General features: G+C 36.6%; 4 protein-coding genes and 2 non-coding genes across 10 annotated transcripts; 5 read left to right on the top strand and 1 right to left on the bottom strand.

Moving 5' to 3' along the window:
- The first annotated feature begins 179 nt into the window (after positions 1–179).
- On the top strand, positions 180–279 carry LOC140960593 (small nucleolar RNA Z266). Its single transcript, XR_012172197.1, has one exon. It is a non-coding gene; the product is annotated as a small nucleolar RNA Z266 (small nucleolar RNA).
- A 1,135-nt stretch (positions 280–1,414) lies between these two features.
- On the top strand, positions 1,415–1,494 carry TRNAL-UAG (transfer RNA leucine (anticodon UAG)). The gene has a single exon. It is a non-coding gene; the product is annotated as a tRNA-Leu (tRNA).
- A 320-nt stretch (positions 1,495–1,814) lies between these two features.
- Positions 1,815–8,566, top strand: LOC140958228 (uncharacterized). Of its 2 annotated transcripts, none has more exons than XM_073415606.1 (4): positions 1,815–2,317; positions 7,130–7,714; positions 7,871–7,988; positions 8,343–8,566. In XM_073415606.1, the coding sequence occupies exons 2-4, from the start codon at positions 7,534–7,536 to the stop codon at positions 8,422–8,424; spliced, it is 381 nt and encodes a 126-aa protein (XP_073271707.1). In that variant the 5' UTR covers positions 1,815–2,317; positions 7,130–7,533; the 3' UTR covers positions 8,425–8,566. The 2 variants fall into 2 exon arrangements, with proteins under 2 accessions (XP_073271707.1, XP_073271708.1); XM_073415607.1 differs by having other exon boundaries at positions 8,206–8,566.
- Positions 8,567–9,076: 510 nt separating this feature from the next.
- Positions 9,077–11,472, top strand: LOC140958226 (small ribosomal subunit protein uS11x-like). The gene is made up of 6 exons (XM_073415603.1): positions 9,077–9,250; positions 9,921–10,040; positions 10,122–10,167; positions 10,611–10,696; positions 10,777–10,906; positions 11,106–11,472. The coding sequence occupies exons 1-6, from the start codon at positions 9,248–9,250 to the stop codon at positions 11,171–11,173; spliced, it is 453 nt and encodes a 150-aa protein (XP_073271704.1). The 5' UTR covers positions 9,077–9,247; the 3' UTR covers positions 11,174–11,472.
- Positions 11,473–12,011: 539 nt separating this feature from the next.
- LOC140958836 (kinesin-like protein KIN-5C) lies at positions 12,012–17,991 on the bottom strand. 4 transcript variants are annotated; one of them, XM_073416403.1, is made up of 23 exons: positions 17,868–17,991; positions 17,628–17,757; positions 17,172–17,330; positions 16,715–17,064; positions 16,489–16,627; positions 16,293–16,390; positions 16,041–16,197; positions 15,708–15,777; positions 15,519–15,595; positions 15,287–15,340; positions 15,106–15,190; positions 14,926–15,033; positions 14,765–14,851; positions 14,503–14,678; positions 14,263–14,424; positions 14,066–14,173; positions 13,805–13,963; positions 13,621–13,704; positions 13,338–13,543; positions 13,107–13,208; positions 12,767–12,876; positions 12,451–12,602; positions 12,012–12,364 (listed from the first exon to the last, which is right to left on the bottom strand). In XM_073416403.1, the coding sequence occupies exons 1-23, from the start codon at positions 17,924–17,926 to the stop codon at positions 12,170–12,172; spliced, it is 3,027 nt and encodes a 1,008-aa protein (XP_073272504.1). In that variant the 5' UTR covers positions 17,927–17,991; the 3' UTR covers positions 12,012–12,169. The 4 variants fall into 4 exon arrangements, 3 of the variants coding, with proteins under 3 accessions (XP_073272504.1, XP_073272503.1, XP_073272505.1); XM_073416402.1 differs by having other exon boundaries at positions 15,106–15,340; XR_012171842.1 differs by lacking the exon at positions 12,767–12,876 and having other exon boundaries at positions 15,106–15,340.
- A 2,023-nt stretch (positions 17,992–20,014) lies between these two features.
- LOC140958837 (uncharacterized) lies at positions 20,015–22,345 on the top strand. Its single transcript, XM_073416405.1, has 3 exons — positions 20,015–20,893; positions 21,309–21,477; positions 21,619–22,345. The coding sequence occupies exons 1-3, from the start codon at positions 20,111–20,113 to the stop codon at positions 22,065–22,067; spliced, it is 1,401 nt and encodes a 466-aa protein (XP_073272506.1). The 5' UTR covers positions 20,015–20,110; the 3' UTR covers positions 22,068–22,345.
- Positions 22,346–22,628: the final 283 nt, after the last annotated feature.

The raw sequence follows: 22,628 nt of genomic DNA, 5'->3' as shown, positions 1-22,628 counted from the left end.
TCATTTCTTTCGGATCTATATATTCTTCTCTGAAATTTCGATCCTCCGGGATAAATAGTTATGCCGGTGCCTCGAATTACAGGATTTTTATTGATCCGAATTGGTTCTATCCTGAATGCTTCTGAGCTACAGGCTGGGGACATGAATTTTTTGCCAAAATTGTTTCAATATTATTCTTTCTGTGGCAAGAATGATGAGAAAATTAGATGTATGAGAGGTGAAATGAATCACCTCTTTGAGCTGAAATACGAGGCTTATTGATATACTGACTTGCCGTTTTGAATCAAATTTTTTGTGCTTTTTGATTTTTGTATCTTATTTTGTTGTATTTTAATTTTAATTAATATTTTCACTTAATTTGCGACTCAATTTTTTTTACTCTGACTTGTGGTCGAATGTTAATCAATTGGACCTTGTCGAGAATTCTCATTTAGGCTTCAAAGTTCTCCAAATCTTTCAAAAATTGGAAGAAATAAACAGCTCGTGATTTGGATTTTCTATTTGAAACTATAAATCTACTAGGTGGTTGATACTCGAAAGATTATGTGACGAATGTGAGCTCTTTTCCGGCATATTTGGAAACACGATTAGGCACCAAATTCTTGATGGCAGCATTCCACACCTCAGAAATTATCTGTAATGCTGGTTTTATTGTGGATGAAAAAGCAAGAACTCGTATCTTATACACCCTGAGAGAATGGCATCGCCGACCCTTTATATATCCCGAGGAATGTCCATCCTTGTAACACCCGGAACCTCATTTCTCGCTAATAAATATATGCGAAGTTGCACCAGCCTTGCCACAGACATGAAAGATTGGTAGTAGAAGGATACGACCATTCTGATATCTTGATTGGCGAGGAGTCTAATGTAAAAGTTCTTCCACGCATAGTAAACCATGTCAGATTGGCGGAAAAGGAAAAATGATTCTTCCAATTCCAAGAGTATGTAATATGGATGTAGTCACAGCTGCCTGCTTCATTGATGTTACCTCTGTTGATACATCTCGTTTGAATCTTAATGAATAATGATCCGCTATTATTCCAAAAATTAAATTGAACGGTAAATCAAAATAATAGAGGCATTTAATTGCAAAAGATATTCTTGAAATGATAACAGTAACACACTAAAAAATGGTACATTATATTTTGGTTGCATGTACGTACGTTTAATTTTATAAATAGCAAATAATATGTGGAGTATCATTGCTTTCGAGTAATTCCTTTTTCATTAAAATTTCTTTTTTCATATATCCATTTCTTACAAAAATAAGGATAATACAATATATGGATGTTTTTCAAATATAAATTTGATATAATTTAGAGAATAAAAATAGTTAATTTAGTTTTAAATTGCTGTGTACTGTAATCTTTAAATAGTTATAAATAACATAATGTTGAAAGTTCAACAGCAGGACAGTTTGGCCGAGTGGTCTAAGGCGCCAGATTTAGGCTCTGGTCCGAAAGGGCGTGGGTTCAAATCCCACAGCTGTCAATAATCCTTACGAAATTTTTTTTTTATTTTAAAAAATAAATTTGTATTTTCTATCTTCCAATAACCGTTAATTCCAAAATCCAGCGGAATCAGTGTAGAAAATGTGGAGAGAACATTAGCAAGAATCGTTTTTACTCGCCTTGTTCACCTGTTGATCGCCGCTACCACTGCCCTCGACAAATTCGAACCCTAGCCTTTGAAGAGATCAAAGCCACCCCTGGAGAAACCACACCAGTAGGCGGCGTTGATACTTCACGGCCTCCACGAATCCGGTCAAAACTGGCGTTCTTTTTCACGCTTACCTGCTGCGTCATTAGCCCCCGCCCGTATGTCCATATTTTACCTTCGATCCTCATCGTTTACATACTATTCTGACCGAAGCTTCATGCAGTTATATAATTTTTTTTCGCTCTCGTTTTTATTACCTCGAACATAAAAAACACACATCAATCACTTGAAATAGGAGGCTTATTAAATGTTATTATGAGAACTTAAATTACTTCCTCCACAAATATATGATGTTAGAATCTTATATCCAAAAGTTATGGGTATGATGCCTTACAATGCTGCACAAGCATTTGTATCAGAGTTTCTTATCATTTATTGTGATTTTTAAATTGTAGGGTAGCTTAGTACCAGAATCATGAGTGCACTTGTGGTATTGTGACAAGATATGTGATTGCTCAATAAAACAATTGGAACCAATCTGCATGACTACAAATTCGCGCAATTGAATACACCACTGAATGGTTTTCTCAGGTCTTTATCATTTCCAGAAGACAATAGGATCGGGAGGAAACAATTAATCAATGAGTTTTGACGTGTTGCTGTTGGTCATATAATAGCATAAGTCGTGTTTTGTAATTTTCTCAATAATACGTTTATACGGTTAGTGAACTTAGAGCTTGTATATATAGCTCTCTGTCTGTAAGACTTTCGGTTGGGATATTCTTCAATAATAAAGGACTGTAGTTCCTTCATTTCAGCTCACTTTTACATGGTATCAGAGCCACAGATCTAGGGCATCGGATCTGAATTTGTATCTGAAATTTCTTTTCTTTCAGAATCGGAGATCATTCCAACTCTAATTTGCTATATTTCAGCAATTTGCTGAGCAATTTGGTCTCGATACATCCACGGAGCTTGCGGTTGCTAATTTTTTTTGCGAAGTTCTTCTCAGTTGATCATAATCCATGGCAAATTTCAACAACTTCAGTGATCCTCTTTCGATTCAACCTTCTGATACTCCAGGAATGAATATTATCAATGAACAGTTGACTGGTGTTGAGAATTATCGAGTATGGAGTCGAGCTATGTTGATTGCGTTGCGTGCGAAAAACAAGTTGGCATTTATTGATGGAACTTGCCAACGTCCAGCTGCCGGAAATCTTACGCTTCATCAGTGGGAACGATGTAATGCATTAGTGTTATCGTGGATTATGAATACGATTTCGAAAGAGATATTTGGGGGAATCGTGTACTCTACTGATGCATCAGCTGTTTGGAAGGATTTGAAGGAACAATTTGATAAAATCAATGGTTCTCGAATTTTTGCCATCCACAGAGAGATCGGCGGATTGCGTCAGGGTAATCTTAATCTTTCTATTTCTACATATTATTGTAAACTCAAACAACTCTGGGATGAATATGCATCGTTCATTACTCTTCCCTCCTGTACGTGTGATGCTGCTCGTAAATATGTTGATCATGATCATCAACAAAAGCTGCTCCAATTCTTGCTTGGGTTAAATGATAGTTACGTACATATTAGAAGCCAGATTTTGATGATGGATCCGCTTCCAACTGTTGGACAATCCTTTTCCATTGTATCTCAAGAAGAATCGACTCGATCGCTATTGGTCGTTGAACCTCCTCAATCAGTCTTTTATTCATCACATACCAGGGTGGATGAACGTAAATCAGATGTGATTACCTGTGAATATTGTCATTTGATTGGTCATTCTAAAGCCAACTGCTATAAACTTGTTGGTTATCCACCGGGTCATCGTCTGTATAGGCCTCAACAATTTCGAGGACCTAGAAAGCCACCTAAAGACAACACTAAACAACGGAGAGGTCATGATGCGCACATGGCTACTGAAACACGTGTGGAGAAAGAAAATTCAGAGATAACCAACATTGAAGCTACTCCAATTTTCACCCCTGCTCAATATGCAGAGATACTGAAGCTATTGGGAAGTTCTGCAGGACAATCTCCTACTGAGTTGGTTGCAAACATGGCAGGTAATCTCGATACACTTTGTGACACCAATTGGATAGTTGACACAGGAGCAACTGAACATATGACTGGTAACTCGGCGTTGTTACAAGGAACTAAGTCATTGTCTAACTCTACTAGTTCAATTAGGCTGCCAAATGGTAACCACATTTCTGCCACAAAATTGGGCTCCGTAGCCTTATCCACATCAATTACACTCCCTCATGTTTTATACATTCCTCAATTCCAATTCAATTTACTGTCCATATCTCAATTCACCAAAACTCATAATTGTTCAGTCACCTTTTACCCACATCTTTGCCTTTTTCAGGACCTCAAGAATGGGAGAATCATGAGGATTGGTAAGGAGAAACATGGCCTTTATCACCTTACCAGTGTAGCTTCTGCACCATTTGGTTCGAGTTCCTCACCTTCCTTGTTAACACACTGTAATAAGTTTTCTATTCCCCAAGCTGTTGTTTCTTGTATGACCATTAGCAATGAACTTTGGCATAAAAGACTTGGCCATATGTCCCTTACTAGAATGAATATGTTGCCTTTTATGTCACCAAATTCAGTTTTAAAGAATTGTCCTATATGTCCTCAAGCTAAACAAACTAGATTGAAATTCCCACAAAAGAGTTTCTCTACATCCTCAAGTCCTTTTCAGTTGTTACATATGGATATCTGGGGTCCATTTAGAGTGCCCACCTACAATGGTGAACGTTATTTTGTTACTATCGTTGATGATTTTTCTCGAGGAACTTGGGTATATCTCATGCATTCAAAGCTGGATATACTTCGCATTGTCCAACAATTTTTTGCTATGGTGCAGAATCAATTCTCCAAAGATATTAAAGTTATTCGTACCGATAATGCCTCTGATTTTTTCAAATCTGAATGTAGTTCTTTTCTCTCTTCCCTTGGAGTCATACACCAAAGCTCTTGTCCATATACACCACAACAAAATGGTGTGGTTGAACGAAAACATCGCCATATTCTTGACATAGCAAGATCTTTGCGTTTCCAAGCATCACTTCCACTAAAATATTGGGGTGATTGTGTTTTAACTGCGGTTTATCTCATTAACCGCACTCCTAGTCCTCTTATTAGGAACCAAACACCTTTTGACATACTATTTTGTAAATCTCCTTCTTACTCTCATCTTAGAGTCTTCGGCTGTCTTTGTTATGCAACAATATTAACCCGTGACCACAAATTCTCTCCAAGAGCAAATGAATGTGTCTTTTTGGGTTATTCCAGTGTTCAAAAGGGCTATAGACTCATGGATCTTAAGACAAATAAATTCTTGATGTCGAGAGATGTAGTGTTTCATGAAAATCATTTTCCTTTTGCTCATTCAGTAGACTCTCCTCCCTTTTGTTCCCATCCATTATCCGTTATGGATTCTTCTGATCTTCACAATTCAGATTCCATCATTGAATCATCTACTGCTCATCCCATAATTTCTCCACCAGCTGATGACTCCGTGGCACAGCCACGCAAATCAACTCGCACCACTCGGCCTCCCATTTGGACCGCTGATTATTCTTGTCCTTCTCTATCTAGAGATAATACTGCTTCATGTGTTTATCCTATATCCCGTCACTTATGTTATTCAAACTTTTCGCCATCCTATCAACACTTTGTAGCAGCAATTTCTTCAATGACCGAGCCCCGATTTTACCATGAGGCAGTCGTTGATCCTAGATGGAGGGAAGCAATGAACTTAGAACTTGCAGCATTGGAATCTAATCACACTTGGACAGTGGTGGATTTACCGGCGAACACTAAACCCATTGGATGTCGCTGGGTTTACAAGATCAAATATTTGCCGGATGGGAAAGTTGATCGTTTTAAAGCAAGATTAGTGGCGAAAGGTTATACTCAACTTCCGGGGATAGATTTTCATGGTACATTCTCCCTCACGGCCAAAATTGTCACCATTCGATGTTTATTAGCCTTGGCAGCGATTAATCGATGGAGTCTTAATCAAATGGATGTGGCCAATGCATTTCTCCAAGGCGATCTAGATGAAGAGATTTTCATGTGTGTGCCACCAGGATATAAAGTTCATGGGACTAACAAAGTTTGTAAATTACGTAAGTCCTTATATGGCCTCAAACAAGCGTCTCGCCAATGGAATCTCAAATTTGCTAGTGTCATGGTTGAGGCAGGATTTCGACAGTCACAATATGATCATTCTCTATTTTTGCAGCATAATTCTGATTGTATTACCCTTTTAATTGTTTATGTGGATGATATAGTCATCACAGGTAGTAGTGAAGTTGCCATTGCGCATATCAAGCAGTTTTTACACTCCAAGTTACAACTTCGAGATCTGGGGACTTTACGGTACTTCTTGGGACTTGAAATTGCTCGATCTAAGGAGGGCATTTATCTTAATCAAAGAAAGTATGCTTTAGAACTCATTTCTGAAGCAGGTCTTTCGGGGGCAAAGCCAATTGACACACCGTTTGAACAACATAAACGGTTAACCAGCTTGGATTTTGATTTGATCATGAAACATGATGCTTCAAATGATTCTGCTCTTTCATCTCCCGACTCTTATACTCATTTAGTTGGGAAGCTGATTTATCTTACAATCACAAGACCTGACTTGTCTTATGTTGTTCAGCACTTAAGTCAGTTTATGAGCTCCCCAAAACAATCTCACATGGATGCAGCCCTTCGAGTTGTGAAATATCTTAAGAAGTCGCCTGGTCTTGGTATTATGCTTCCTGTCAACAGTAGCCTAACTCTTACTGCCCACTGTGATTCGGACTGGGCAGCTTGCCCCATGACGCGACGGTCCCTTACGGGTTACTGCATCAAATTGGGAGATTCCCTGTTATCTTGGCGAACAAAAAAGCAAAGCACCGTGTCGAGGTCTTCCGCTGAAGCTGAATATAGAGCCATGACTACAACCACATGTGAAGTAGTCTGGCTCACTGGTCTGCTCTCAGACATGGGTGTGTATTTGCAAGGTCCGGCCATCTTATATTGTGATAATAAAGCAGCCTTACATATTGCGGCGAATCCTATGTATCATGAGCGCACCAAACACATCGAAATAGATTGTTATTTGGTGCGTGAGAAGATCAAAGCAGGCTTGATCAAGACGGAGCACATCTCTACATCTCAACAACTAGCGGATATATTCACTAAGGGATTAAGCAAAGAGCAACATGGTTTTTTGTTGTCCAAGCTTGGTGTCCGTGACCTATACCAAGCTTGAGGGGGGTGTGTTGGTCATATAATAGCATAAGTCGTGTTTTGTAATTTTCTCAATAATACGTTTATACGGTTAGTGAACTTAGAGCTTGTATATATAGCTCTCTGTCTGTAAGACTTTCGGTTGGGATATTCTTCAATAATAAAGGACTGTAGTTCCTTCATTTCAGCTCACTTTTACAGTTGCTAGCAGGGTTAATTGAATCATTATTTTTTGTGAGATGGTGTAAATAATAAATGCACTTAAAAGATAATCCAGGATTTTTGTTATGTCTTCACTCTGACTACGTTTTCCATTCAAAACAGTTCTCAATGATGTATCATGAATTGATGAAGCTCTCACTTCTGAATGCATTGGTCATTTGGTTGTGTTTATACTTGTCAAGGTCTTATGCATTACTTGACTGTGATGTAAGTTTTGGAGTATGTGGTTAACCCAAGAAGGCGTGAACAAGGGAAAAAGCCCACATTCTCAGAAATGATTGTTCATTTAGTTTCTACATTTATGAATTAATAGCTAGTGATATGAACGGAATGGAGAATGGGGCTTGTTGATTTGAGGAACCATGGGAAGTCAGCTGATCTAGATGGATTTTTACCCCATTACAATTTGGAAAATGCGGCATAAGATTTGGCCAATATGTGATATCTCAGGGCTGGGATTTGCCCGTTGTTCTCGGTCATTCAATGGGTGGAAAGTTAGCTTTGCAGTTTGCTCAAAGTTGTGCAAATGGGGATTACAGGGACATCGATGGTTTGCCCAAACAGGTAATTCCTTCTATGAACACTTTAAGTTTTGCATTGTGGAGTATCTTACCAAAAAAAACATTTTTTTCTTACTTATGATTTGTATATTTTAAAATCCTGATTTTCTGGATAACTTTGGATTTTATGTTGGCTAACTGATGTGTGAAACTGTTGCAGAACAGCTGTGGGTATTAGACTCTGTCCCTGGTCAAGTAAGCCGAGAGAACAGTGATGGTGAGGTGGACAAAGTATGGCGAACTTTGCAGAGTCTACCTTCAACTGTGCCCTCTAGGAGGTAATATCCTTTTTCTTTCATTATTTTCTCTCCAGAAGCACTATCTTGTTTGCGGTGTGGCGCCCAGTCGAAAAACAGTGGAAAAAGTTGGAGGTTTTTGGACGTATTCTTTATTTTATGCTTTTAAGTTTTAACTGGCAATTCTGTAGGGGTTGCAGGTAAACCTTAATTTTTTCATGGTTGAGAAGGTGATTTGTTCTAGTTTTTCTTTCTGTAGGCGAGGAAGGTGGGTTGAGTTGGCTTTACTAATATCAAGTCTCACTTCTGTCAAATAATTTCTGGAATATTTTGAATAATCTATATATTTTCCCCCACGTGCTGTTGTCATGAAATTTGACGTGTTCCTGGTTTAAGGTGGCTGGTAGATCACGTGCTACAGCTTGGGTTTTCGAATTCGTTATCGCAATGGATTGGAAGCAACCTTAAAACTTCATGAAAAGAAGTTACTTGGGCTTTTAATCTCGAGGGACCTGTCCAGATGTTTCATTCTTACGGGTATAGAATCTAAATCGAGTCTTGCTGAATATCATTAACTGATTTAGTGTTAATACAAAACGTGCATTTTTCTATGTACAATGTCACAGAAGGGAAAGTCTCCGCTCATGTTCTTCCGAATACCGGCCGTTGGGTTCATGTTGATAATGCCAAGGGACTTCTCGAGATTGTTGCCCCCAAAGTTGCTTAGATTAACAAGTTTATTGGTTATTTATTTTGTGTGTCATATTCGATGCTAAACTATATCATGTATCGTTCGTGTACTTACATAAGTTTATTTGTTTGTTTGAAACTCTCAAATTGTAAATAACAAATTATACAATTAATAGTTAGTGGTTATAACTATGGACTATGCCGCATTTTAATTTTTATTAGTCATATTCTAATTTAAGAAAAGATAAGAATAATTTTATTCATTGGATTGAGACAGCTAATTGCCTAATTTGATGGGGTTTTTTTTTTTTTTTTTTCATAAAAGGCTCTGAATAGTGACGAGGATTTTGAGTATATTGATTTCATCTTCTTGTTCTTGAAAGATCTTGTACATATGGACTTGCTAGATTGTTAGTGGAATCGAAACTAGATAGTTGAGGTAGGTTTGGCAATTCAAAGAAAATCAGGGGTATTTACGGTACACCACAAGTATCTCTGGTCCAAACCCTAGAGATAAAAATAGAATCAAACGGTTGCCCCCTCTCGTCATTAGGGTTTTTCAGAGTATCAGAAGCGGCGTAGCCCCGTTATCCTCCTCCATCACCGCTGCAATGGTAAGCTTCTCTTTCCTCCAACGAACCACACACAAGAACACATGTTGATGCGAGGGCGAATTGGCTATCTACTCATATGATTTTGTTTTTTTTTGGACTTTAAAGATTTCCGCGGTGCTGTTTATTCAATTTTTGCCCCTTGGATTGCACAGTGGATATATTACCGTCGAATCAGTCTTGTTTCTTTTTCTTTTTTTTGAATTTATGATGCTTAATTTTTTAAGGTTTTTTAATTGTAGCCCGACTTAGAAATTTCTGCCCTATAGTTGTTGGATTGATAGTGAATTAATGAAGATGCAAAATTCGATGGCTGAGATTGTAGATTTGGGCAATACTTTCTAATCGATGTTTTTTGTGAAAGTGTTCTGGAAATTTCTTCGTCGGTATTTTTTCCCGTGGATTGATATATGGAACTTCAGCTTCTTCATTTATTTTCTTCACATGAAAAACTTTACGTGACAGTTGAATTTTATTGTTGTAATTGCTTTCAAAATAGCTATTATAAAAATATTTTGTTGTCTTATTATCTTATGATTATGGGTTTGATTATCTCTCTTTGCATGAGAAACCTTGGTTTTTAATTTTGTGATCTTCTGCTAATATCTCGACACCGGCTTATTTATTTTGCAATTACTGCATTTCATTCACAATCTCTACTTTGGGTTGACAGTCGAAGAGAAGGAACAGAGAGCCCAAAGAAGAGAACGTAACTCTTGGACCTGCCACCAGGGATGGAGAAATAGTGTTTGGTGTGGCTCACATCTTTGCCTCATTCAATGATACCTTCATCGTGAGTATATTGGTTAACTGCTATTTTATGCATTTTTTGTTGTTTCAAGTGCTTCTACTTGATTGATGTTTTTGCTTGCAGCACGTGACTGATTTATCTGGAAGGGAAACCTTGGTTCGTATTACAGGTAACAGTGACTTTTGGTTTTCTTGTCTGTTCTTTTTTCAAATTATTTTTCCAAATTCTTCCTATATTATTTGAAGTCACTGTTAAATTTTATGATCTTATTTCTGTTCATTGGTTTCCATTCAATATAATGCTTCTAAATGTAACTTTGGTGGTCACGATTCTGTTTGCTAGGGTAAATGTGATACAATGTATTTTTGTTATACAAATCTCTCAAGATCAGTGCTTTACACTCGAGGCCTGTGTAATGAAACAAATGTTATAACTTATAAGTAGCATCTTAGGAAATTTCAATATTTAAGTTTTTATGCTGAAATCTGATGATTTCATGTGCAGTTACTTTTATAAATAGATCGATGAACTAAGTTATTGATGCACTTTCATCGATAATATTTATCCAAGTTTATGATACTACTGAGAATTACTTGCGAGTACCTATTACAGGTGGTATGAAGGTGAAGGCTGATAGGGATGAGTCCTCTCCTTATGCAGCCATGCTTGCAGCACAAGATGTTTCTCAACGATGCAAGGTTTTACAATTTTATACCATTGTCGTGCAATTGTTGTTTATGCTGGGTTATTGTCAGTTACTGATGCTTGTAATCCTCAGGAACTGGGAATCAATGCTCTTCATATTAAGCTTCGTGCTACTGGAGGCAACAAGACTAAGACTCCTGGACCTGGTGCTCAATCTGCTCTTAGAGCCCTTGCTCGCTCTGGCATGAAGATTGGTCGCATAGGTAATATTATTATTTTCTGTGATTCATTAAAGACTGGGTTATTCTTTGCATTTTATGGTTTTATCTCTTCACAGTCACAGTGCATACCTGCTAGATGTTGATTAGTATGCTACTTTTCGTCGTTCATGATAAATTGTTCCTTTCTGTTAATTCTTCCATCTTCTGTCGATTGAATAATTTTACTTTCTTTTTGTATCAGAGGATGTGACTCCAATTCCCACCGACAGCACCCGAAGAAAGGGTGGTAGAAGAGGAAGGAGGCTGTAACGTGTCGTTTGCCGACTTCCGCCACACTTCTTCGAGCTATTTTGGGATGTTTTTGCTAAATTACAAGTTTCAATCTTTCTTATTTTATGTTTGAACTATTTGTAGTTTGAACATGAATTATTTCAAACGTTGGCACAGTTATTTTGTGGATTGTTGCCATATTACCAACAACTATTTCCGTGTTTGCTTTCTTTTATTGATTTCTCAGTTTTTTTGCTTGTAATTTTTTTTGCTTTTAGTTGCATGAAAATGGTTACAAGACTAAATTGTCGATTTATTATCCCTTAGAGTTTTTACGAGATTTCTTTGGTCATGGGAATATTAATATTAGCCTCTGATGCCAATGGAATGCTAAAGAGGATTTAATACTTCCCTATATCGATTGCCATTCTTCTACTTTGTCAGCTGTTTCTCATTTCTTGCAGTTGATTTTCATGGCTGGTACATGCTATTTTTGCTTTTCATTGTTGTGATTTTATAAGTCGTTTCTCCTACAAAATGTAATTTTTAAATCTTTTAAAGTTCATAAGTTAGGAAGTATAATTTGGTAAGCTAAAAAATTTGAACGCATAAATACGTTACAGTGTTTAAGATCTTCTCATATCTTTTATAATCATTGGTTTTATTCGTAAATATGCAAAAATTCTAAAAAAAAATTGAACGCAATAGAATTAAAATGTGTTTAACCTCCTTTTATTTCTCAAAATGTGTACAGCATTTTCGACAAATAATATTAAATCGTAACAAAATTACACTTCCATGTGAAACAAACGACGTTTAGACGAGGACACTCGAGAAACAATATGAGACAATTTTTAAAATCCCTGACAGGTATGGCTTAAAACTATATTATCTTTACAAATTCACCAGTTGAATTTACAACCTATAAATCAACTTCGAATTTCAATATTTTCTGTTTGATCCGTCGGGTGGACGTACGTATAACGAATACAGATACAATGAAATAGATAAAATCAGGCTACTAAATTGCAATTACTAGTTAATCTGTGAAAGAGGGGCTCGAGGAATCAAAGATGTCTTTATTTCTTTTACTTGGCATTCGAATGTATAGTTTTTCCGAAATTCTTCTTGAAGAACTTCCATTGGCATGGCTCGAAGGGACTCGATGGTGCCGTTTTGGGGAGTGTTAGGCTCACTTCGAATTGGAGTCGTCCCTGTCGGCTCATAATCCTAACATTAGAAAATAAATTGAATTACATTGCAAAGGGGTGTATCCACCAACAGTTTCTACACATCCGAGTCAGAATTCAACATACCATATATTTCTGCCAGAAAGTATCAACAGCATGTTGTTCAATGTATGCTGATTGCTGGGAATGATCTTTCTTAAGGTTTTCAAGTGTGTTTGAATGAGATTCAGAAGTAGTCAGAATTTCAGAAACAGATGTTCTCTCCTGCTCTGATAAACCTGAAATTAAAGAAATACAGCTTGAAAATAAGACAAAAGCGCCTCATTAAATACATACACATCATCAATACATGTCTGGATCGCCTTGGCCATGTGAACCTTCAACACGACTACACGAGTGCGAGTAATTAAAACATGAAGCTGTTGAAGCAAGCACAACTAACCATCAAAATATTGAATTATATCTTCACTATTTGTTTTGATATCTTCTTCGACATTCATTCTTGCAGCTTCAATTTCATCATTATGTCGTTCATTACCCTCACATATGTTCCTGAAACATGTGTTTAAAATATAAAAGATGTATTTTAGCTTCGATCACTCCTAGTAAGATTCAAAAAAGAGCATCCATCAATGAACATCTGAGCTCATATCTTCCAGGTAGTTAGCATATGGCACTCATAATTTTTAACACTTAGCCAGACTGGAGAACAAAGACTCGTCAGAGCACAAGCAATTAAGTGGTTGTACGCAATAGGACAAGGCCAACAGAAATAAACTAACCTAACATTTCCCTTCATTACTAAGGCGTGTTGGCTTCCCATATCGCATAATGATTCTTGTGTTTTTTGCCACCGCTTCAAAGCAGTGTCAGCATTGTCGAAGCTGAAAATTAAGAGGAACAAATTCAAGAGTTAAAAAATCAGGAGTCAAGATGCAAATAATGCTCAAAATTGAACACGTTGTTTATCATATGGACACAATTAAAATAACCGCATTAAAAGTTTTTCTGACCATTTCTGTAGAACCAACTCCATACTACAATGCTTGGCTGCAGAAAAGTCGGCATTGTCATTAAAGTTGGTCTCTGCTTGTGTAAAAGAATCCTGCCATTTCCTTTTTAGATCTGTTGTAATGCCATCCATTGTTGAAACATGTCCTTCCAAAAACATCTTGTTTCCGATTACAGTTTCTTTTAGATCACAAAGCCTCGCATCCACCTATCAGCAATTCATTAAGGTATTTACATAAGATTACAAAGAGAAAAATAGAAATAATGTAGCATCTAAGAGCAAACAGTCTCTTTCTGACGACGCATGCAATCGGAAACAAGAGTAGTCACATCAGTGATGAGCTTCTCCGTAACTGATCTTGATTGATCCTGCAAACTCAACAAAATTTCCATGTAAAACCAAAAAAATTTCAATATAAAACTAAAATAAATCCGAGTTTGAAATTGACATAGAATTTGACTCGTAAACCTCGTAGGATTTGTGAAATTCAGCAATACACTTGGTTTGTATTTCATCAACTTGAGTTACATGGTGTTCAAGTGCTTTTGACTCTTCTAAAAGCTTATCAATGAATGTATTAAGGGATCCTGATGTCTCCATCAATTGCCCAACACTGGCATTGAATCTCTGCAAAAATCTCAAGTATTATCATTGATAAGGATGAACAAATAAGAAATTAAAAATGACTCAAAATAGTATGAAACAAATAACTACGGTAAATATGCAAACCTGCCGTAGTTCACTTGCCAAATGAGCCATTTCCCCCTGATGATTAGACAGACTTTCTTGAAGATCATTGAAAATTGAACTCACTTCAACAGCCTCTGTAGCTAAAAACTATATCAATGATTCCAATAAAGAGGGTGAGTGTCAATTATACAAGTTGACATTACAGTTGTTAACCCAGTACAAACAAAAGTTCTTACTTCTCGACAAGACTTAAAATTAAAAGATGCCAAAACAGAAAGTTCCTCCATAGAAGCATTTGAACCAGCTTTGTGTAGCCGGACGACTTCTTGTACAGCCTCAAAATGTGATGAATACAAAGCCTTCGAGACACTAACTTTATTTTTTAACTCTTTGGCAGCCTATGACAAAATTTTGTAAAATAAATATGTTCAAGTAAAAACGAAGTAAAAGAACTTTTGTTGAGATGGTTTTTCCACCTTGTCATGTATTTCAAGACAATAAATGCAGAGCTTATCAACAAGCTGGAGGTGTTCACTTTGTTGAGACAAAGATGCAGCAAGCAAGTTGCCAAGAGACCCCAGCTGCTTAGCAAGTTCAGCTTGAAAACTATTCACAATAGACCTGTTATATGAATTTAGTTTGTCCTCTCTGGCTGTGAAAGTAAAAATTAAAAGCAATGAGTTGCACCCTTCATGGTTAATTGTGTTGAAAATAATAAATGCCAGAAGAGATACCGACCCATTTTGAGGAATAGCGAGGAGTTATCCTTGTGGGATTTTTCCAAGTCAGCACGTAAAGCACATGCTTGATGAGCCAGAGCATTTTCTGTTTTCACTCCAACATAAATTAGGTACCACCAGAAAGGTTAAAAATCTTGTACCATAGAAGCGATAAAATACCAGATTTTTTTTGTTCCAATATGATGAAATCTCTCTCCTTAAGAGAATACTGGCATCGACGTAACTCATCCTCAGTTTTTTCCAGCATCGTGCAAGTATGGTTCATAACTTTCTGCAAACAACTACGAGTAAGAACTTGCAAATCAACTCATTATGAGTACACCATATATTGAAGATAACTTGCCTGTGTCTCCTCGAGTGTGTTGCTCAAGTCAGAGCATTGTTGGACCTGACCATTATATTTGCTATCTAATTCCTCGATTTTCTGTGTAACATGACCAAAGAGATTCATCACTTTTACATAGGCATGCCTAGAATTTACTTTTTCTTTTTTCTTGTACAGAGCCCCTCTTGAACTGACCTTCTGTTGATTCTCGATTGTTAATCCCAGTTGTTCAATTTGATCAGCCATAGCCTAAATGGAGTAAATTATTAAGATAAGAGGAAATTGAATACTAGTTTTTAGATAATGAAAAACAATGCATGCAAAAGCACGTCATCACGACTCTAAGTCCTGTGAAGAAGTCATTTGACATATGAAATCAAGAGTCAAGAAATCGATATTAAACCCAAGATTTAATATGTGGCAGTACCTTTCTCTCTGTCTCCTCCTGATAATATCGCTCTTTGGGAATGTAGACTCCATTTTTCTCTCTTGCGGCATAAACCTCTACACAGGAAGAGAATGAGACACACAGAGAGTAAAGATGCGAGTAGCTCAACTTTTGAAGGCCGATTGATAAGTCCAGATACACATCCCATCATAACCACAAAACCATTACCTCCCTTAAGCCGCTCAATTTCACCATATAGATCTTTAATCAGAGTTGATTTCATCATCTTCTGATTCACCTACAATTTCAAAGAAAATATCTTAAAAATTCTGAAGTTAAAAACTGCATATGTTTTGGGAACCAATGCACGGACGACCACCATTTGAATCAATCTTTACATTTATGAGATTGATCAAATAGATTTATTGGCTCCGTCAATTAATCAGCATAAATGATGGTGATGTCTGACAAGAAAATAAAAGAGTGAAGAAAGGTGCGTGAAGAAAACAAACTTTAGGAAACATTCAACAGCGAATAAATATGTAAAGGCTTCAATAGAACCTCTGGCTTATTCTTTATATTCTTAGCCCTGTGAGCATAATCTAAAGTGCTAAGGGTCTCCTCGAGACAATGAACTGCAGGTGACACAGTGGCAATGATGCAGGTCTTGGTTCTTCCCCCCAATGAATCACGAAGTAATCGTGTGAGCTTGCTGTCCCTATCAAAGGAATTAGCAGAGAGGATCGAGAGATCAATATTGCACAACCAAAGATATTTGAAAGAAAAACTAAATTTAATAAGTCGAAGTTTAACCTGTATGGAACATGTCCAAGATGCTCAACAAGTGCATTTATTACCCTTCCTAGTGTAAGCAAACTTTTATTTATTTCTCCAGCTTCCCTTGCCCTACCCTGCACGTATTCAAAAGACATTAGGATAATTATAAAGTACAATGACAAAGATAACTTCCAAAACCAGGAAACCTACTTTATGCAGAAGCCAAACTAACCTCCCTAGCACCAGAACGGGAGATGTTCTCTGAACCAGCTAAATCAACAAGATTCAACTTGCCACATTTAATTAGTTCTTCACCTTCTGGTGTAGCTTCCTTTATATGTATTGTTATAGAAAACAGAGAATGTGATCGACTGAAATTAAAAAGGAATTGCAAAAAATATTTTTTTGAGAGTTTCGAAACTCTATCACACAACTAGAAGCAGAGAAATAACAGTAACCTTGATTGCTTATTCAGTAAGGTTTCAGCAGTTCGGCGTTTAGCAGATCCCCGTTCAAGTAAAGTGAAAATCTCAGATGCACTTGCTACAATCTCCTCTTCTAGTCCTCTAACAAGAACGCCCCCTTTCCCATCTTCCATGAGTGGCAATAGCTTTTTCTGCTTGTCCTCCATGGTAACTCTAGATATATCATCTGGTGCTAACAAGTCGGTTATTTCTTCATTATACAGCTCCAAGAAAGTGACTTTCACACTGTATTCTGCGTTTTGACTCTCTAAAGTGTCAAATATTTGCTTTACTGCTCGCTGTATAACTCCTGCTTCTGGAGGCAATTCTCCATTTGGGTCACTCTTCAATATAAAGAAACATTGTGAGTTAAATTCAAGGCTAGTCCAAGTGGTTCAATAAAACCCAATGTTGATCGGTAAAATAATAAAATGATAACAAAATACAGTACCTTTGACCTCTTACATTCACCCTCCATAGTATAAGTTTTTCCTGTGCCAGTCTGTCCGTAGGCAAAGATGGTACAGTTAAACCCTTCCAAAACCTCATTAACTATGGGGACAACTGCTTGTTGATAAAGATCACTTTGTTGGGCACTGGGACCGAATACCTGAACAACAAAAATATATCAAATTGTCCAGTTAAATGCATCTTAAAAAAAGCGCTTATTGGAGCATGTAATGATTTTTATGCAGTAAAATTCAACACTTTAAATAGTGAATTTACTTAAAAAACAGTTTCTCTACCCACACACACACCGCAGTTTTCAATGTAAACACAAGAAGTCTAAATCACCATCACTACAAAAATATAACGTGTTTATGAATCCGCACAACCCATATTGATATAAATATTTAAAGAATCACTGATTATAAAATTCATATCCAGAAAGTAAACACAAAATCACCTTGTCAAAAGTAAAAACCCTATCCATGTGTTTCCCAGCGATATTCTGCGAAACGGAGACCTCTCGTAAGAACTCATTGCAGGTCACCACCTGCGGCGCGTTATTCCGCAACTCCTCCTCACTGAAAGGCCTAGTACATACACCACAAACCAACACAAATCTAACACCAATACACAAAAATTAATATGAAAAAACACTAATAAATTCAAAAACTATTGCATCAAATCAACTACACATTACCTGCAGCGAAGCAGCACCTGAACATTTACGCTCTTTTCTTTCTCGTGACGATTCGACATCCTTGAGCGTGCGCCTGTGAATGGATAGGAGCGGGGGATGTATTGGGAGAATGAAATTTGAAATTTTGAGCAGCCGTTTAGGAGAGCCAGCTGTTTATATATGACCCGATGATGAATGGATTCATTTATTCGACAATTCCATGGGCTTGTTTAATCTACCCATATTTGTGGGACACCTAGTGGGCCCTTATTGGGCCAAACCAGTTGAATGGAAATTAATTTATTAGCCCAATTTCAATCAAAAACTTAAATTCTAGTAATAAGAGAAATTTTTAATTGTATTAAGATAATTAAAATCATAGTTGTATCAGTCCATCAATCTTGCACACCAATGACTTGACACTCAATTATTAGATATGATGAAACATATCGAAACTGTATATTCAATAGATGAGTGTCACCTCATATGTGGATACAAAAAAAGATATACAATTAGGGCCGAAAAAACCAAGACATAATACAAAATTTGTGGAGTAGGTCGCTTGTAAAACGGTCTCACGAATATTTATCTGTGAGATGTGTCAATCATACCAATATTCACAATAAAAAATAATACTCTTAGCATAAAAAGTAATATTTTTTCATAGATGATCCAAATAAGAGATCTGTCTCACAAAATACGACCCGTGATACCCTCTTACACAAGTTTTTGCCAAATTTGTGATTTTGGTATCATATATATTACAATTAATCAACCGTGAGTTAAGTGTTTTTCTTTTTGAGGAAGGAAGTCGAGTATTTTAAACTTATAGAAGATAAACTAAAGGTAAGAGAATAGTGTTGCATTTGTTTCAGAAGCGGGAAAGCGAATTTTTTGAAAGAAAACCAAGATATATAACCCAAGTTACTTAACCAAGAACGTGGGCGTCATATACTCATATCTAGAGTTTTTTCACATGATTTGGCAACCAATTAAGCAAGAATGCTCGTTAATCGACTATAGTTGAGTTGAAAATGGTTGAACTTATACAAAATAAATGGTAGGCGGGGGGCCATCTACCGCCTACCACTTAGGTGTTTCGCTTAGTTGGTTTTTTGAACCTAAATATATAAAAAAAATAATAATAATTTATCTCCGTATTTCTCCAAGAATTCATCTATAATATATTCAAACTCAAAATCAAAGACATATTTTTTTTTTATACGTCATAAATTGATCGAAAAATATGACAAAAGACAACTTCTAAAAATCTAGACGATAAGCAATCGTCCAACGCATAGACGATATTTGCGATTTGCGAGGTTGCTAGGCAAGATATTTTTTACCACATATTGCCGTAAGCTGGTCCCATTCCAACGTATGCTTTTCTTCTTGGTTTTTTTTTTCGTTTTCGAAAACAATGTCGATGCGTACAATTATTGTATGTTTAGGAATTTATAAATTTGATGCTTGTGGGGCTTTAGGATTATGTCGTCGAAATAGAATCATTTCGGACTAAACAGTTCATATGTCTCATTTATTAAAATCATTTACTTGCAACCTTTTTAGTCGAACATAGGCGATGAAACCTAATTTATCGAACTTTAACTCTGACCCGTAATCCATGTTATTCATGCACCGCCGACCCATGCATGCACCATAGCTGTCGGACAACAGTAGAATGAAATTTCGGTCAATATATATCAAGTATTATGCGCAGCAGGAAAAAGAAAATAAATATAAATAACTCATTTTTCATGACATTCATATGTTATTTTCTAATTTTAAACATTATTATAAGGAGGAGCTTAAACCTCTGATAAAAATAAATAAATCAATAATTAGAAAACAATCTAAATTTGAAAATATATCTCATCATCGAAAGATATTTACTTTAGTCGAAGTCGAATACTCCAATTTTCAGGATAATTATTTTATATGCTTGAAATTCGATCGCGTAGAGGAATCATTGAACTTCCTTTAACAAATTCTATACAGAATCATCAACTTTGTATAATCCTGTAAAACATTATTTAAACAGGATCTTGAAAATGATAATTAACCAATATTTAATCTCTCACGCGATATTTATTTTTTGCATTATTATAAGCAAAACAATAATATATATAGGCAATACGCATGCTTGGTTTCTCCTCCCATTACACATGCACCCGTGGTTAAGTATAGATCCTATTATCTTCCTCAGTACTCCTCAAAATACCCACAGCTGCCGTTCAGTCGCCGACTTTTACAAGCTAGCTAAAATGGCCGGCCTCAACTATGACAATCCAAAATCCCGAAGTCTCAGCGACACCGAGTACACTTGGTGCCGTGCTGTATCCTCGGGCACAGGCAATACTGTGTTAGCACTTCAGATCGCTGATAGAACACCCTCAGAAATCGCATACCTAACCAAAACAATCCACGAACTTCAGATTTCTCACCCTCTTCTCCGCTCCAAACTACACTTCGATCCCAGTAGAAAAGAGTACTCGTTCCACATACCAAGTAGTCCCCATGTTCAGATCAATTTTCACGACTATTCATCGACTTCACAAATCATACGAACCCTGAAGACACATCAAAACTCCGGAATTTCCGATTTTCATTTAATATTCGAACACGAATTGAACAACAACAGATGGATTGATCCTTATTCATTCCCATGCAACGGGATTGAAGTGTTCTTCTCGAGCGTGTACATGTTGTCCGAAACAAAGGCAGTGGTCGTGCTGAAGCTTCACGCCGTGGTGTGCGACCGGCCCACTGGGGTGTCGTTTCTCAGAGCGATGATGGAGGAGAGTCGAGAGGCTGGAGGGGTAGAGAAGGGAATAATGAATGACGGGGAGGGTGATTTGGGGATCGAGAGTCTTGTTCCGAATGGGACGGGAAAAAAGACGATTTGGGCTCGTGGGAAGACAATGTTTGGGTATTCGTTAAATTCATTGAGACTGACGAATTTGGAGTTCGTAAATGCTAAGAAGCCCCGATTTTCCAAGGTTGTGAGACTGCATGTTAGTTCAGAAGATACCACCCGGATTATTGATGTAAGTGGATTTTGGTTTTTTTTTTTTTTTACCACCTCGTAAAAGTTTTTGTTCCTATTTTATANGAATTACACGTGAAATTTTCAAAATTTTCTCTTTTTAATAAATTAAATATTTTTATGAAAATTAATTTAAAATTCAAAATTAAAGAAAATGTTAGGTAAGGCGCCGGATTGGAGTACAAGCATGGAACTAATTAATTTGGTAGTGAACATATGATATTTTCCCCATTTCTGCTCGTTTAGTATTTAGTCTTGTCAATGGATAGACAAGAAAAGACTATACTTTCCAAATAGTGAAGTTTTCAGTTGCCAAACTCAAAAGAGGATAAAGCAAACCTTCATATATATCACCATCAGTTATAAGTCATGTGGAAACTGCTTCATTGTATTCAACTTGTATAAAATCTGAACAGGGCTGCAAATCTAGGAGGATTAAACTGTGTGGAGCCCTTGCGGCCGCTGGATTGATCGCCGCCCATTCTACTAAATTTCAATATGATCAGCTAAAGAAGAAATATGGAGTGGTTACTCTGGTTGATTGCCGCTGCAGTCTTGAACCAGCTCTTTCGACTCATCATTTTGGTAAACATGCATCATACGTTAAATTAACCTCGCCTTAAGCATTAAATGTACGCAAGTTAAGGGTATTTTTATTGTTTACGAAAAAATGTAGCTAGGATATCATATATAAGATTCATGTCTAAATCCTGTTAAACAATCCAGGGTTCTACCAATCTGCAATCCTTGACGTACAAACCGTAAAAGGGAACGAAAATTTCTGGGATTTGGCCCAAAGTATCTACTCCAACTTCGCTGATCACAAGAAGTGCAATAAACATTTGACAGACTTATCTGATATAAATTATCTTATGTGCAAAGCCATGGAAAACCCGAGCCTGACCTCATCATCTTCACTCAGAACTTCTTTCATTTCAGTATTTGAGGATCCTGTGTTTGATGATTCCGGTGAATTGAAGCAAGATCTTGGAGTGGAGTGCTACATGGGGTGTGCTTCTGCACATGGAGTTGGCCCTTCAGTCGCTATATTTGACACTATTCGTGATGGAGAGTTGGACTGTGCTTGTGTTTATCCATCACCATTGCATTCGAGGGCACAGATGAATGAGCTTGTTGATCGTATGAGAAGAGTGCTGATTGAAGAGAGTGATTAAGATGCAAGAATCAAGAACGCTTGACACCAAGATTAGGGGATGAACGTCTTTGTTGTGCTATGATATATATTATTTATTAATGCTTAAGAAAATTGATTGTGGATTTTTCTTTTACAAAATTTTACAAATTTGTAAAGAAAAAGTGATCCATAATCACATTTTTTTAACAATTTGCAAACTCTACCTTTAATTTTATACATATACACTAGTATTTGTGGCACACATGCACTTTATATTTTGATAACTTAAATAAAGAATAAAAACTATATTTTGGCCAATATTTTAATTTTGTAAGATCTCATTGATATAATTGAGATTTTATAAACAGGAAAGAAGTTTGGGAAAATTAAATAACATATATATGTTTGATTCTTAAAAGTGAAAAAGTGAAATTATAATTTTTTAATTGATTGAATTTTGAAATAAGAAAATGCAATATTTGGAAAATAAGATGTTATTTTAGGAAATCTACATTTGGTGAATGTGAATCGGATGGAACATGGATAATAACATAAAATCAATTGAGCACTCCGGGCAGAAGACCTCTTGTCCAACCACTCG

Source organism: Primulina huaijiensis, chromosome 15, assembly GCF_012295235.1.
Source record: "Primulina huaijiensis isolate GDHJ02 chromosome 15, ASM1229523v2, whole genome shotgun sequence".
Taxonomy (NCBI): domain Eukaryota; kingdom Viridiplantae; phylum Streptophyta; class Magnoliopsida; order Lamiales; family Gesneriaceae; genus Primulina; species Primulina huaijiensis.
The sequence above is the reverse complement of the archived record's forward strand: the minus strand, read 5'-3'. Positions and strand labels throughout refer to the sequence as shown.